Source organism: Contarinia nasturtii, unplaced genomic scaffold (genome assembly GCF_009176525.2).
Source record: "Contarinia nasturtii isolate CC-2019 unplaced genomic scaffold, AAFC_CNas_1.1 Cnas_scaffold_1037, whole genome shotgun sequence".
Taxonomy (NCBI): domain Eukaryota; kingdom Metazoa; phylum Arthropoda; class Insecta; order Diptera; family Cecidomyiidae; genus Contarinia; species Contarinia nasturtii.
Window position 1 is genome coordinate 5,053,659 of NW_022198383.1, and position 14,690 is coordinate 5,068,348.

A 14,690-nucleotide genomic window follows, 5' to 3' on the forward strand; every position below is an offset into this window, starting at 1 on the left:
TTCGCTGTTGAACGCACACAAGACATCGTTTCAATCATTCACCAATGGCACTGCGGAAGAAAATACAGGGAAAGGGAGAAAGAGACAGATATACACCAAGGAAAATATTTGGCAGCATCATCATGGTGATTCAATCAATTTCAAAGTGTCCCACGCGTTGGTACTGATTTAGAATGTTTCTGTAAATAGATTGATGTCTAGTAAATTATGCCAAATGAATGACTTTTCAAAACTTCTATGTCTCTTGTGATACATGAATTGGAAATTTACTAAATACGAATTTTTCAAACAATAAAAAGATGCATGCTAGAATGCCTGTGACAACAATTGATAACATCATGTGAATGGCGCATCCCACAATATGTTTGTTAATTTAATTATATCATTCCTTTTGTGTCATATACAATAATACACTCGTTGATCGAAATTCCATTAATATAATTAACATCAACGAGGAACATCGAATGTAGTGAAATAACATACGATGCTTTCTTTATTAATTTAATTTTCTAGTATTTTCGAGATAACAAACAATGCGCAAAATTGATGCGAGTACCCCCAACTCAATTTTAACAACTCATTTCGCAATTAATCACCGCGCCAAGTTTAAAAGTTGTTGTGATAGCCCCATGATAACACACATCTACGAGATGTATAAAATGGAGTCCATATTCTCGTCCCATTTATTAAACAAAATACTGGTCACGAAAGTCTTATAAAAATTTCGTTATCTTAATCACATTTCGAAACAATAGTGCGATAATTTGCAAAAAACTTTAAATCGTGCTAATCACATGCATTTATTACAAGTGAATTCGAATTGGCTTAAAATAATGAGACTGTTTTCACTACGATTGAAAGAATTCACACACAGATACATAAAAAAATCTTATTGACTGAAATACACACGATGACCAATTAAGTGTCTGAGTGATTCGAACGAAACAAACTAGAAAAAAACTAGTAAAACCATATACAGATCCTCCAATACTACAACAAACGTTAGAGCTGTGTGATGAAGCGACAGCAGCGAACTAGAAGGTCATGAATGTTAAACTCATAAGTCTCCGTTTCAGTCATTTGCTTCGTAGACACGATTTGTTATTTCCATTTTTGTTGTTGTTGCTGTTATAAAACAATTGTCGTCAGTGATATTTGTATTAAGTTGAAAAAAGTGTACTCATAAAGGCATCGAAATTTAAATTGTTTGTATAGCATTTCAGTCGGATTGATTCATTTATTTATTTATTTAATGTGAAAGAATAAAACTTGATGTGATAATTCATAGAAATGATAACGAGTTTTTTTTAGAACCAACACAATCACATGGAAAATACGCAGAATACAATTTAATCTCATGAACTTTATACTTCTGTTGTTTTTTAACGAAAACATACCAAAAAACACTATTATTAATGAAGTGATTTTTATTTGCATTTTTTCTTTTCATTCTGCTTTCAAATGACACGCGAATTTTATTACAATAATTATTTGAGTTAAAATAACAACGAGCATCTTGCAATAAAATAAATACACTCACACAAAATCGTAAAGTTAAATTGTGATTGAATGTGAAAGCGCAACACTAAAGCGAGCACGATACATGTTTATTGATATATATGCGGTGCGCGCACACATACAACAATAAATATTTGAAACAGTTGAAAAAGTCGCATAAAAAGCTTCATCAGTACTTAAGCTTGTCGACTTCAACTCACATTCAGTTTTGTTTAATTGGTGATGCGAAACAGATGCTGTTAAAGTCTTTGCCCGCGTCATTAGTGCGAAGTGAAACATTTTAAAATCACAACACCGACACAACACACACTTGGTAATTTCCATTTTGCATAAATAAAAAATATACATATTCAACTTTGTTTGAGTTGAGCTATTTTGAAAAGTTTTTTTCTTCTTTTCGTTGAATTGGTAATACCGGAATGATACTCAAAGTCATGTTGGCCAGATAAATCTCGTGTTTATCAGTAACAGTGGTCCGTGATTTAATAAAAAAAAATAGAACAAATGAAAAAACATCAAAGCTATGCTTGTATGTATCTCGTACACCGATAGTTATTGACGTATTCGCTGAAGTGTGCTTGTATCTGTAAACGACGCAATTTAAATATTGTGTTGCCAAAATTTGTGATGTCATGTTTGAAGCGAAATCAGCATGAGCGATAAAGTAGTCGCAGTCGATGTGAATTTCCGTGTAAATTAATTGATTCAATAGTTGTTAATTGAATGTAATGACCAAAACGATTATTATTCTGCTAGTGCACTGGATTTTAAATGAAATGTAAACAACGATCGAGATTTATATCACGGTGTGTATGTATGCAATTTATTCCACATCCCTGTTCAATCTGAATGAGGAATTTTATTGCTATTCATGACAGAGAGAGAAAAAAAGAGAGTTAGCCTTTGTTCAAAAGTTTTGATTTATTTAATTTTGCTTATTTGCCGTATTCAATGAAATTCATGCTGAATTCGACATGTACACAATAAACGCAGAAAACTTTAACCATTAATTCACCTTTCAAAAGCAAGTTGTATTGCATTTGTACACAGTAAGACAAAGGTGTTAAATGGATTTATATCAGCTTTCACACTATGCTACCAGATTGGACCAAATGAGGTTTGCACACTTAAAATGTAAAGTGCATCTCACTCTATTTGATTTAAGTAAAAGGTATTTGCATTTAAGCACAGACAGTGGTTTAAATTCTATTTCATAGTCGGTTTTTAATCAAAATTGCGCCCCAAACGGTTGTACTGCGTGCAACAAAAGCGTCTGAATTTTTACTGCCATTACTAGTCTGAAGAGGGTTAAGTAATTTGAATTTCATGATATTATACGTTCATCATTTCAGATCTGGTTTCAGATGAGATGAGATGAAACTATACCGTATACATATTATACAGACTTATTGAACCGCATCAAATGTTGTGGTTTTAGATCTAGCACACAATCAAAATCAATATTAATTTAAGAAACCCCGAACGAAAATTGATTCGAATGTGTTTTAAAATAGAATTTCAGCAGAAAAAGAGGATTCTAAAAATGGATTTTCCAGATGATGTCAGATGATATTGTGAATTGTGAGAAAATCGATAAGAAAACCGGAACAATTGCTATTAATATTTGCCATTACAATTTAGTTTTATACGCTCGGAATGGAATTGGAACATTGAAAAGTAGTAAAAAGATGAGAGAGAGAGAAGAGAAAAGAGCTTAAGGAGAATCCACATAAAATAGGTCTTATCCAGCATAATCGGAAATGAAAAGCGTTAAAGTGCACACACATACACAAACATATATTGGTATACCAACATAGAGAAAAGTTCTTAGTCAATGATTGCCCTACTCAATCATCACTATCGCAAATAGTTTATAAACAACATTGCCAGTGGGTGATGGCAATGCTATAACCTTCGACTATTGCATACGTCGTCAAAATTTCTTCCATTCTTTTCTTCTTAATATTTTCTTCTTATATTTTATTATTGCTATTATCATTGTGCATGCTTCTGAACAACAACAGAAGTTTTCCCAAGAAAATTCACAATTCCGAAAATACAGCAATATTTCATTCGTTTGGCCGGAATTGATTTATCGCGTACACGAGATACGAATATGAATTATTTATCGATAAATCACTCGAGCAAATGAGAGAAAGAAAGAAAAAAAAAATCACGAAAGCAACGGAAGCGTACGATATCCAAATCCAAAATCAAAACGTGTTTTATTAGAAATCACAGAATGAACGGAGCATGTGGGATCGAAAGAGTTTATGGAATTGCTATATTTATGTTGGTGTAAACGAACAAGCTGGGTTCGTAAAGATGTTTTATGCAAAGATGTAGATGCTTCGAAGCAGAGGAAAGTGAAGTGTCTCATTTGTTGTCTGTAGCATTTCACTACCATAAAATATGTTGTATATCATGCACATTCGTGACTGTGTTCTTGCCTTTTGGGCAAAACGTCATATTCAATGGCCATATAAGAGATCTATCAATATACGATTTCATCGTTTTCGGTGACAATTTTCATCGGAAGAGGTAGTCATTCGTTTTGATGGGCTTGCCAATGATTCGATACAAGTGTCACAACCCAATCACACATTTTAAACATATTAATATATTAGTTTTTGATCATTTTACACGCATGGATGCGACAGTTTCATTTACACGCTGTGCTTTACGTACTGCTGATGTTTCGACTTTCTGCCATGAATTTTCATCTTAGACATGCACTAATGTACGAACGATGATATAAATACCACCAGTGTTTGAATTGAAATTCCGTAAGCCATGCACATATATAGAGATATAGATATGTATGTTTGTATGAATATTCTTCGTATGTTTAACGTTATTGAAGTAGTCTAAGCAGTCTTATCAGCGTGCGCTCATTTATTTATAAATCCTTTCCATTTGTTGCAGAGATACACACAAAAAACGAATTCGTTGTCATGAAGATAACGATGGATTTAATTCATACCCTGCTCTTGTTGGCAGCAGTTGTCTGCTCAGCAAACGCATTTTCAAGTGAGTATAGCCACATAAATTCGCGACAACGAATATCAAATACATCTAACCAAAACTGAATGTGTCTTCTATTTTGATGTTTCGTTTATTATCACGACACAGAGTATGGTCGCACGTGCAAGGACATCGGTTGTTTGCCGAGCGAAACATGCATGATTGCCAGTGATTCGTGCAGCTGGAGCCAAACAGAAGGAAAAGAATGTGGTTCATATCCCACATGCAAAAAGACGAGCACCATGAACAACAATTCACCTGGTAAGCAAGATTTAAATTTGGTTAAGCATGCGAATTTTGACTTTCCAATTGTGTTCGTCTATTGTATTTTCTATCGGGGGGTTTCACAAATGAATAAAACAATTGCACGAAATTGCACACTTGCACAACAAACAATCATTATTATCATCATCAACAACAACAAACATACACCCATCAAAATTGGATTGCGCTGCACGCTCTTGATTCATAAAATTGAAAAATGAATCGCAAAATTGCATGAATTGGAAATAAATTTATTTAAAACAATTCACCACACATACAACGCACACAAATGAAATAAATGGAATTACATGAATATCATTGAATCATATCGAGCGCATCTCTCTTTCTCTTTTTTTTTACTTCTTTTATTTCTGACCTACACAGGTGCCAGTTTGAATCCAGCACCCGACAACACAAGGGTAAATCAAAAACAGCAACCCAATAACCATGGTAATAGCTACAATAACTACAATCCGGGGTCGTATAATCCTTCAAATCCGTATAGTGGTGGTGGGATCGATCCGAATCAAATTTTCGGTAATCCAAATCGGCAACCACAAGCGAATCAACCTTGGAACAATTTACCCATCTTTCCACCAAATCCAACATCTGGTCATGCGTCAAAACAGCAACCATTTTATCCCCAAGCGCCACAAAATTATCCAAGCAATCCACAAAATCCTCAAGCAGTTCCAAACGGTTTAAATCCATATCAAGTTCCATTCGCTTTTGGTTTTCCACCACCCGGAACACAGCAGTACAATATATTTCCACCGCGTCCAACAACACGTCAGCCTAGCCTGCTCGACCAATTTCTTTACAATAAACAAGGCGGACGACGAAATGCCGGTGCAACGTTCGACTACTCCTGGAAACATTCATCGTTCATTTTCACTCTTAGCATTTGTAATGTTTTGCTCGGATTCATACTAACTAATGCACGTCACTAAATTTTGTTTTCGAAAATGCATCGATACGTATTACATATATAGACATATACACACAGGATTTCTTATTTAGTTTTCATTAACGGGCTAATAAACTCGCTATCTCTCTCATCCATTCAATACACAATTTGCATTGCACACACGTCCATAATTAAACAATCATGGATATTTCAATAGGATTAAATTGAATGCATAAATAATGATATGAAAATTTTGGAATATCCTGTGTGTATTATTTTGATATTTGAATAGGTCAATCTTTTTTTTTTCACACTGAAACACAATTGAGAAAATGTTTACACAATAATTCTATCTATCACTAATTATTAGGCAACCGTCTAATTTACAATTTAACAACGATTTTTATCGCACTTTGTACAAACAAACAAAATGAACAAGAACATCGATTTGTTGTTCCAATCCGGACGATGAAACAAAAACAAACACACACACACCTTTTATACACAAAATCGGACGATTTTTGAGACAAAAAAAAAGTTTTTAAAATTTTGATTTTTTTTTGCGGAACAACAAACGGCCTATAGATCAAAATATGAGACTTCAAAATTTAATAAAGTCAATTATCTAGAGAATTACCATCTAAAATCAATATTATTAATATCATAAATATGAAATTAATTTTTCTGATTTTGATAAAACCCAATCTATAAATGCATTGGTCACGTCTTCCCTTCAGTTATTTGTTTCGGTTTGGTTTTTGTAATAACGAATTTTTATTTTATATTATATTGATCGCTGTATGTAGAAACATGACAAGCTACTTAAATATTCAGTCAACTAACCATAAAGAAAACGAAAAATAATAATAATAATACAAAAAATCCGTCAGATATCTTCACGTATTAATGTATTGAATCAAGAGCATACAGAGAGAGAAAAAAATGAAGAAAATTCATTAAAAAAAATGTGGATGGTGCAGTTTTGATATGCACTTTTCTCATTTCCACACCAGTAATACCCTATAGAGTAGAGTATATATGAATATCGATTCGATAACTTAGCATGAAAAATAAATTTATTTGTTTGCGTCCATTGTTCATTTTGTAACTCGAATTGCAAGAGAATTGTTTTCATGTAAATGTGATGATTTATTTATACTTAATTTTGTACTACGGAATTACTATATAATATGCATATATGGTGTAGAATTTATAATGCCCGAATGAGTATGTTTTGTATGAATGTACATCCCAACCGGGCAACTGCTTGGAAAAAATAGTACATCTATAAAATTAGAAAATGCCAAAACCAAAATATTAATTGTCATGATTTAATTGCTTCCGTTTATTAGTATACAAAACACACAAAAGTGATAATTTATTGACTTGTTGAATGCCTATAAGAACCAACATGCTGTCAAATTACTTAAGAAAAATTGCAGTCTAGCATTCTTTTGAAGAAAACCGATTTGCTCCGAAAATGTAACCGGAAAAAAATTCAACCATTTTTTTTTCTTCAATTTTCGATTTCGAACCGAACTTTGCCAACTTTTCTCGAATCCTCTTAACAAAGTGCCTGTTTTTTTTTTCATCTCGTCTATGTTGTCAAACAAAAAAAAAAACAATGAAATACGAAGTGATTTCTTTGGCTTTTTTGAAATGCAAAACAATCATTCGGGCAACTCTTTTTTTAAAAAAATCAATTTTCCGTAGGAACGATTGTTTTATATGTCTTTTTATTTGACTTCGTTTCAACAAATTGTAAAAATGGAAATAATTTTATTGAGAAGTTTTTTTTTCAATCGATGAAAGAATATACATACACATATGCTAACATGTACCGTAGAACATAAGGATAATTTTAGAAAAGGAAAAACAAACAAGAAATGTTCTTTTGTTTCTTTTATTTCACAGAAAAACTAACTAGTATAATTAAGATAATGGCAATTGTTGCAAATTTTGTGTTTTTTCTGTGAGTTTTCTGCATTCTCAGTATGGAAATATACGGAAAAAGACTTTCTCAACTGTTTAATTGTCTCTTGTTCTTCTTTATCTTTTGTTCCCATTTTTTTATTCATTTCTTTATTTTGCCTTGCCATGTCTAGTGTTCTTTTGTTTCGTTATATTATTTCTTCCGTTTTCGTTTGATTGTTTATGTTTGAAAAACATTTATTTTAGGAGAAGATGGATCGCCACATAATACTGTTACACGTAGACCGTATGTACCGCCGTCAAATACTAATACAGGTGGAGCCAGTGCACCACCATTAGAGCCAAACAGTGGCAGTGGACATCTTTATCCATCCATTCCAAATAATCCAAATGCTCCGAGTGCACCAAGTCAACCAAATAATTATCCCGGTTATAATCCAAGTGCACCAAACAATTATCCCGGCTATACTCCAAATACACCAAACAATTATCCTGGTTATAATCCAAGTGGCGGAAATAATAATCCATACGGAAATCGGCAGCCTGATCCCTATGGTAACCGGCAACCTGACCCATACGGAAATCGACAACCTGATCCATATGGAAACAAAGGTTCATCATCATCGGGCGATAAAAGTTCGGGATCAGGTCTAAGTGGTTTCTTCAGCAACATTTTAGGCGGTGGTGGTGGCAGTGGCGGTAGTGGAAGTAATACACGTTATGGAAGTGGTGGCTCAGGCGGTCTTAATTATGGAGATATTTTCAACGCTTTGGCTGGCGGCAATCGTGGTGGATCAGGTATTTATTTTGTCAATTTTTTTTGCATAAAAACTTCTTGGTAAAAGTTTTGTTCATACTTATTATATTTTAAGAAAAGTTTCTTATTTATTGTCGACTGTTCAATGTGAATTGAATCAAAGTGCTTTTGAACAATTTATCATTCATGAAATAAGTTTTAATGGATTTCTCATGAATATGTTTATATACAATATACATACCATATATTCACAACTGTTGAAGCACTAAATTTATGTTTATAAAATTAGGTGGATCAGGAGGAAGTGGAGGCCTTTCAGATATTTTGAATTCGTTCGGAAATCGAGGATCGTCGAGTGGTGGTGGTGGTTCGGGTGGTTTAGGTGGCTTATTCGGCGGAGGAGGAAGACAACCACAACAGCCTCAGCCACAACCATCTGGTGGTTCAACTGGTTCAGATAACAGTTTCTTATCTGGATTAACATCTTATTTCGGTAAGATTCTTTTATTTAATTTTAAAATACTTGATGTATTGATCTATAATAGAGCTGCTCTTCACAAGGTCGATCGAGTATTTTTGTTATGTTTTTTCTATATTGCATCTCAAGCAATTTTTATAAAAATTTCCGGAGAAAATCATTTTCCTGTACGAATTTTCCGAAAGAAGAAATAAGGTGACTGGGATCAAGAATCTCAAAAAACATTTTAAAATTGATACCCTGCTTGAGTTATGCGTACCACAAACAAACAAACAAACCGAAAACGATTTTAAAGCTTAAAACATCAAGCAATAATTGAAATTGAATATGGCCATTGCCGCGCTTCCATGTCAATATGAGAAACGATTTTTATAAAAATCTTGTTTCTGATTTTTTTCTTTCAGGTAAACAGTTGACTGATTCATTGGTGCGGAATGCTCTCTCTGGAAATCGTGGAGGCGGTGGTGGAAGCAGTGGAGGTAGCAGTGGTGGTGGTGGTTCTGACTTCATCAATACCCTCCGATACAGCGGTTTGTTCAATGAAAATAATGGACATGATGCAAATAAACCAAAGGTTACCGTTAGCGGAGCAGGACCAGGTGGTACGTATTCAATAATATTAAAAATCTCTCAGAGAATTTATACTGAAAATACCATTTTCTTCTATATAGGATATCCAACACAAACACCAGCTTATCCAAATCAAGCACCGAATCAACAACAATCATACACACCAAATAACTCAGGCCGAAATTCAAATTCATATCCAAATCAAAACCAAAATGCTCAAAATCCAAACAACGGAGCTTCTCAATCGCAATCAAATAAAGCACAACCATATGGTTGGAATGTTTAAAACTAAATCATAGTCCGTACTTGATATGAATGAACACCAATTGACGACCGCAAAATTTGCTATGTATTTGTTTTGAGATTAAATTTACCAACTGTAGCATAACTCATTTTTTATTAGATTTTAGATCAAGAATACAAACGCACAAATGTTCACAACTTTCAAATGAATATATTCACAGTTCGAGTTAATAAAACATTTCATTAAGAATGATGCACAAATTGAACATGTAAGCAAAAGAAAATGATGATATTGTAATAGAAATCAAGATGGGCGAATATTTTCCAATAAATGTAAAAATTTCGGAATAGTTCGATCAAATTTAACATGTTAGATAATTCAATTTGACTATTTTATAATACAAAAACAATTTTACAAAAACAATAAACCTGAATACTCACATGGATAAGCTCCTGCAGCATCTTGTTTTAATCAACTTTGAATTAGCGATTAGAAAATGTATAGTTTGCACCTTAAGCAGTTTCAATTTGTTGTAAATATATTGGTTTGAAGCAACAACGGAACCACATTAAACCACACAAAATTCAGACAAAATTGTAAAACTTCATCTGTTTAGATAAGTGTTATACATGTGCTGCATTGCATATATATCGCTAGGTCAATGGTTTCCAAATTCAATAGAACAGGATTTCTACTATCGTTTTATTGGATGAAAATGTTGCTGTAGTTTGTAAAATTTCATTTACCACAACACTGAAATATTTCTTCGCCACTGGGATAAAATTGTAATGTTAGTGATGTACTCAACAAGTTCAGGTAGTATTCAAATAATTTATTGAGTTTCTCTTGGAAGTTCGTTAGAAGAGAATGAATTGGAATCTAATTGGAGCTTGAAAATTTGCAATAATCAACTGTTATTCAAGGAAAAATCCAATGAAATATAGATTTTTATAGCACAAATAGGTTATATAGCATATTCTCGAGGATTCAGTTACTTTGGGTTATGTAATAATTCGAGCGAGAGTCAACAGATTGAAACAAAACAAATTTCAATTACCACCATGATGCATCAAAGAGCCCCACTGTGAATCGGCAACGATGACGACAACTTTCTCTACAATAATTGCGAAATCCTATTATGGTTTTTTGATTCGTGTGGTTTTCTCTTTCGGTCTATTCATGAGTAGCCACATCGAATTTTCGAAAATTTGTTGAATATTTGATTAAAAAAATCTCTGCAGTATAGACGATATTTTTTGCAGTAAAATTTGCTCGAAGTTTGCCATATTTATTTATATTAGGCGATGATTTTAACTAAGGAAATTCTAACGGAACCATTTTACATGCGGTTTATATTTTCTATCATTACTCTGTTGAAACTTATTCCTGGACATAGTAGAAAATATGGCTTATTTGATACTCATCAGATTCAAAAGAATTGAAAATATTTTAAAAGGATTTTCCCAAATTGCGTAATGGATGAATAAAAATTAAGCTAGATGCATCCTGGGATGGCTCCCATCATAAAAATATATATAATAAATTGAAAAATCAATGTGTCAGAATAAAAACTCAACTTCGCATTTCACCTCATTCGCTCTCTTGAAGGATTTTCCAAAAGTGTGAGAAGGAGGTGAGATATGAAGTTGATTTTTTATTCTTACACATTCGAATGAATACATGTTCCTTAATGGTGGGAAATCAAAAAATCCATGCGAAATACGAGTTTTTTTCTTATCAAGAACATATGGATGGTTTCACTTCAGCTCATTTCCATTTTCAGTCACGGCACTTCAATTTCATTTCAATAACAAATATTTGATTTTAAATGAATGTCCGAGAATGAAAGCGAGACTTATATTCACAACTTATTGAAATGTAACACCGCCATACAAAAAGTGCTGACTGTCAGCATATTTTGTATGGCGGTGTTACATTTCAATAAGTTATGAATAGAAGTCTCTCCTTCATTCTCGGGCAATCAAATAGCAACTACAGGCATAGATTCTGACGTGGGTCCATAGGGCCCATATTACCCCCCTGAAAAGCGTCTCAAAAATTACCCCCCTTGATTTTTAAAAAATTACCAATTACCCCCTTGATTTTTGATCATATTTTTGCTTGATTAATTTTCAAATCAGCAACTTTCAAATCGAATCGAATGTTACATATCAACTTTTATGCATAGAATTTTTCAATTTGAATATAAAAACTTAAGCTAAAGTGCTATTCCTCTGTTGTTCTTCAGAGATTAGATTTTTCGAACAATTTTGAAATTACCCCCTCCTAAAACTCTGGACGTCAGAATCTATGACTACAGGTAAATAAAACATCTGTATTAGCTTGGTTGACATAATTATGAGGCTTTCGAATGGAGGTTTTCAAAATTGGTTGCATTTATGATGCAATATGGTGAAACGTAAGACTATTGCTGAAATGTAATTAAATTTTCAGTTGTAATTATCTCATTAGGAACATGTCGATTTCTTTTGTTGTCAGAAAAATGTCACAAACTAGATTGACACATTTTCATGGATAGTGAATGTTATTTTGGCATGTTTAATTGGATAATTACTGTATATCGTGACCTATATAAGCCTCGATCAAGTCTGATTAAAATCAGTCTCTAAGAAAAGTCGTTTTGAATCAGCCCGAAAGGTTGCGAAAATACAATAAACGAAATGGCAGATAATAATAAAAAAATATTCGAAAGACCACGCATATTCGAAGATATTAAAAATCGTCTACGATTTTTAGGCATTTTGCCTCAAATATCTTCTACACGCTTACTTATTACAATTCAGAGAATTGGTATCTTCAGTTTGTTTCTAATAAATTCAGTCGCTTCATTTTGGTTCTTGATATTCGAAGCAGAAAAATTAAGTGAATTCGTCGAATCGTTTTTATTCGCATCAACGTTTTTGATCACATTAATTTGGTGTTTTTGTTTTCTTGCGTCAAACATTGAAGCGGTTATTGATAATTTTGATGAAAAAGTTCAATCTCGTATGATTATTTCCACGAGATCAGCACAGATTTATTCGGATGCTTGTCAATTAATCGAAAAATGGTCAACATTGTTACACAATGCACTGTTGAAATTGTGCGTTCCGTCTTTTCTAATTCCTATAATTCTGCTCTCCTTCTACCAATATTTTACATCAAATCATTCGGAGGACTCATTTATTCTCGTGTATTACATGTCGTGAGTTTCTTTGTGTTGAAAAATTAAAAATTGTTGAAAAAATAATTATTTTAACAAATTATTAAAAGCTTACCTATTAATTGGAGAACGCCAGTGTCTTACTTAGCTACAATGTTCCTTCAACTAATTACTGCGATTTATGTATCAAAGGTTTCACAAATGATATTAAGTCTGTATTGTGGCTTTTGCTATCTCCTTGTTTCGTTTGTTATCGATATCAAGGAAAGTTTGGATCAATTCAATTGTCTCATTAATACGAAAGATAGGAGCAATCGAATCAAGATTAAACAACAAATATGCGAGATTATTCAATTTCATGCAGACTCCAGGCAGTAAAGTATTTTGTTGTGGTTTTCTTCTTAATTCAATTTTTTATTTAATGAGATTTAGTTTTTCAAATTAACTTAACAAATTTCAAAGTGACGTACAAAAAGCAAATTATTTCAGACTTGCCTATGATCTATCCGGTGCATACAGAAAACAAATTTTTCTATATTTCTCAATTTCGGCAATGTCTATAACCAGTTGCTTGTGGCAAATCAGTAAGGTAAAATTACAGTGAACATAAGTTTGAATCCAAATTTACAATTTTTTTTTTTTAAATAGGCAATTTTATTGGGGGAAATAATCGAAGCACTTCATATGCTAATGATGCTGTGCATCCATTCGCAATCTCTTCTTGCGTTTTGTTACTGTTAGTATACGTTATTATATTTCTATTATAGTTACAACGTTTATAATAACGTTTAATATTCTACGCATCCCCGTTTTAGTTGGGGAACTAGTGACCGGAAACATTGACGATGTGAATGACATGTTTTGGCAGTGTGATTGGTACTATTTACCGATTAAAATTCAACAACTTATGCCGATCATATTAATGAATTCCGAAAAAACAATTTACATTGGAGAATGTGCTGGACTTAATGCATCTCTTGATGTGTTTGGCAAAGTAATTACAAAACAAACTTATGCTCGATTTTCCAATGTAATTAAAATTTTGATACGTTTTAGATTATTAAAGCTGCTGTTTCTTACTTGACAATATTGCGACAATTTGATTGAATTTAAATATTATTAATCTAGTGCAAGGCGATACATGTGATGTCCGAAGTAAATTTCGAAACAAAAATTAATACAAAGCAACTCTATAACGTTGTTTCTTCTGGGGCCGAAAATTAGGTTGGGTGTTGCTTATAGTTGCAATTGGATAGAATTTACACAGGCAAACTCTTACAAGCAAATTTTAGAATCGATTTATGTAGCATTTTATTCACTAATAAATATTGATTAATATCATACCATTGTAATTTCATTCAGCATTTCTAAAGCCGGTTCGGAATTTCGGTATATTTTGTGAAATTATTTTGATTTATTAACAGAAGTATGCTTGTTTACCAATATGGCTTGATATCTATTTTGGTTTGAATATTATTCAATATATGAAAACATTGTATATTTCGACTCTCTTTGAATATTATTCAATGACCTGTTCGACGATATGCATGAATATGAAAACACCAATTCACCGTTACCAAAGGCAAAGAAAACAATGCCACACAATAACAGTATTAACGCAATGGTATCATTTTCAACTATCAGTTTTGTGTGTGACTTTTCAAAATAAAGTGTACATAGAATGTAGACACTACCATGCCGAATCGTTCATAACTTACAGTTAGTACATTCATAAAATAAAATGCGGGGAAATTCGCGCACTCGTAGACAGTGTGTGAAAATTTTCCATCAAGTGGAAATGGTGCACGAATGGAAAAATGGTCCCCCATTAAA

The 14,690-nt window shown here is 32.8% G+C and overlaps 2 protein-coding genes across 4 annotated transcripts in view; both read left to right on the forward strand.

Annotated features, from left to right (window-relative positions):
* Window positions 1-10,059, forward strand: part of LOC116343642 (RNA-binding protein FUS) — a 29,873-nt gene extending 19,814 nt beyond the window's left edge. Inside the window, exons 1-8 of one of the 3 annotated variants that reach the window (XR_004201348.1) lie at window positions 1,629-1,831; window positions 4,444-4,548; window positions 4,651-4,803; window positions 7,892-8,443; window positions 8,692-8,895; window positions 9,285-9,482; window positions 9,552-9,799; window positions 9,854-10,059. Coding sequence is in view for 2 of the 3 variants with exons in the window: in XM_031771841.1 (XP_031627701.1) it covers window positions 4,473-4,548; window positions 4,651-4,803; window positions 7,892-8,443; window positions 8,692-8,895; window positions 9,285-9,482; window positions 9,552-9,736 (1,368 nt within the window). In the remaining variant the exon portion in view is untranslated. Of the gene's footprint in view, window positions 1-1,628; window positions 1,832-4,443; window positions 4,549-4,650; window positions 4,804-7,891; window positions 8,444-8,691; window positions 8,896-9,284; window positions 9,483-9,551 lie in introns of those variants that run through there. The other 2 variants (XM_031771840.1, XM_031771841.1) reach the window with 2 other exon arrangements.
* A 3,026-nt stretch (window positions 10,060-13,085) lies between these two features.
* Window positions 13,086-14,119, forward strand: LOC116344513 (odorant receptor coreceptor-like). Its single transcript, XM_031773100.1, has 5 exons — window positions 13,086-13,231; window positions 13,347-13,446; window positions 13,506-13,593; window positions 13,673-13,851; window positions 13,914-14,119. Exons 2-5 carry the CDS (start codon window positions 13,411-13,413, stop codon window positions 13,962-13,964), a joined length of 354 nt encoding a protein of 117 aa, XP_031628960.1. The 5' UTR covers window positions 13,086-13,231; window positions 13,347-13,410; the 3' UTR covers window positions 13,965-14,119.
* The last annotated feature ends 571 nt before the right edge of the window (window positions 14,120-14,690 follow it).

Coding starts and splice junctions, on each gene's coding strand:
- LOC116344513 (XM_031773100.1), top strand. CDS start 13,411: ATGTCTATAACCAGTTGCTTGTGGCAAATCAGTAAG. Junction 13,447..13,505: donor GCTTGTGGCAAATCAGTAAG/GTAAAATTACAG, acceptor TTTTTTAAATAG/GCAATTTTATTGGGGGAAAT. Junction 13,852..13,913: donor CTCTTGATGTGTTTGGCAAA/GTAATTACAAAA, acceptor GATACGTTTTAG/ATTATTAAAGCTGCTGTTTC.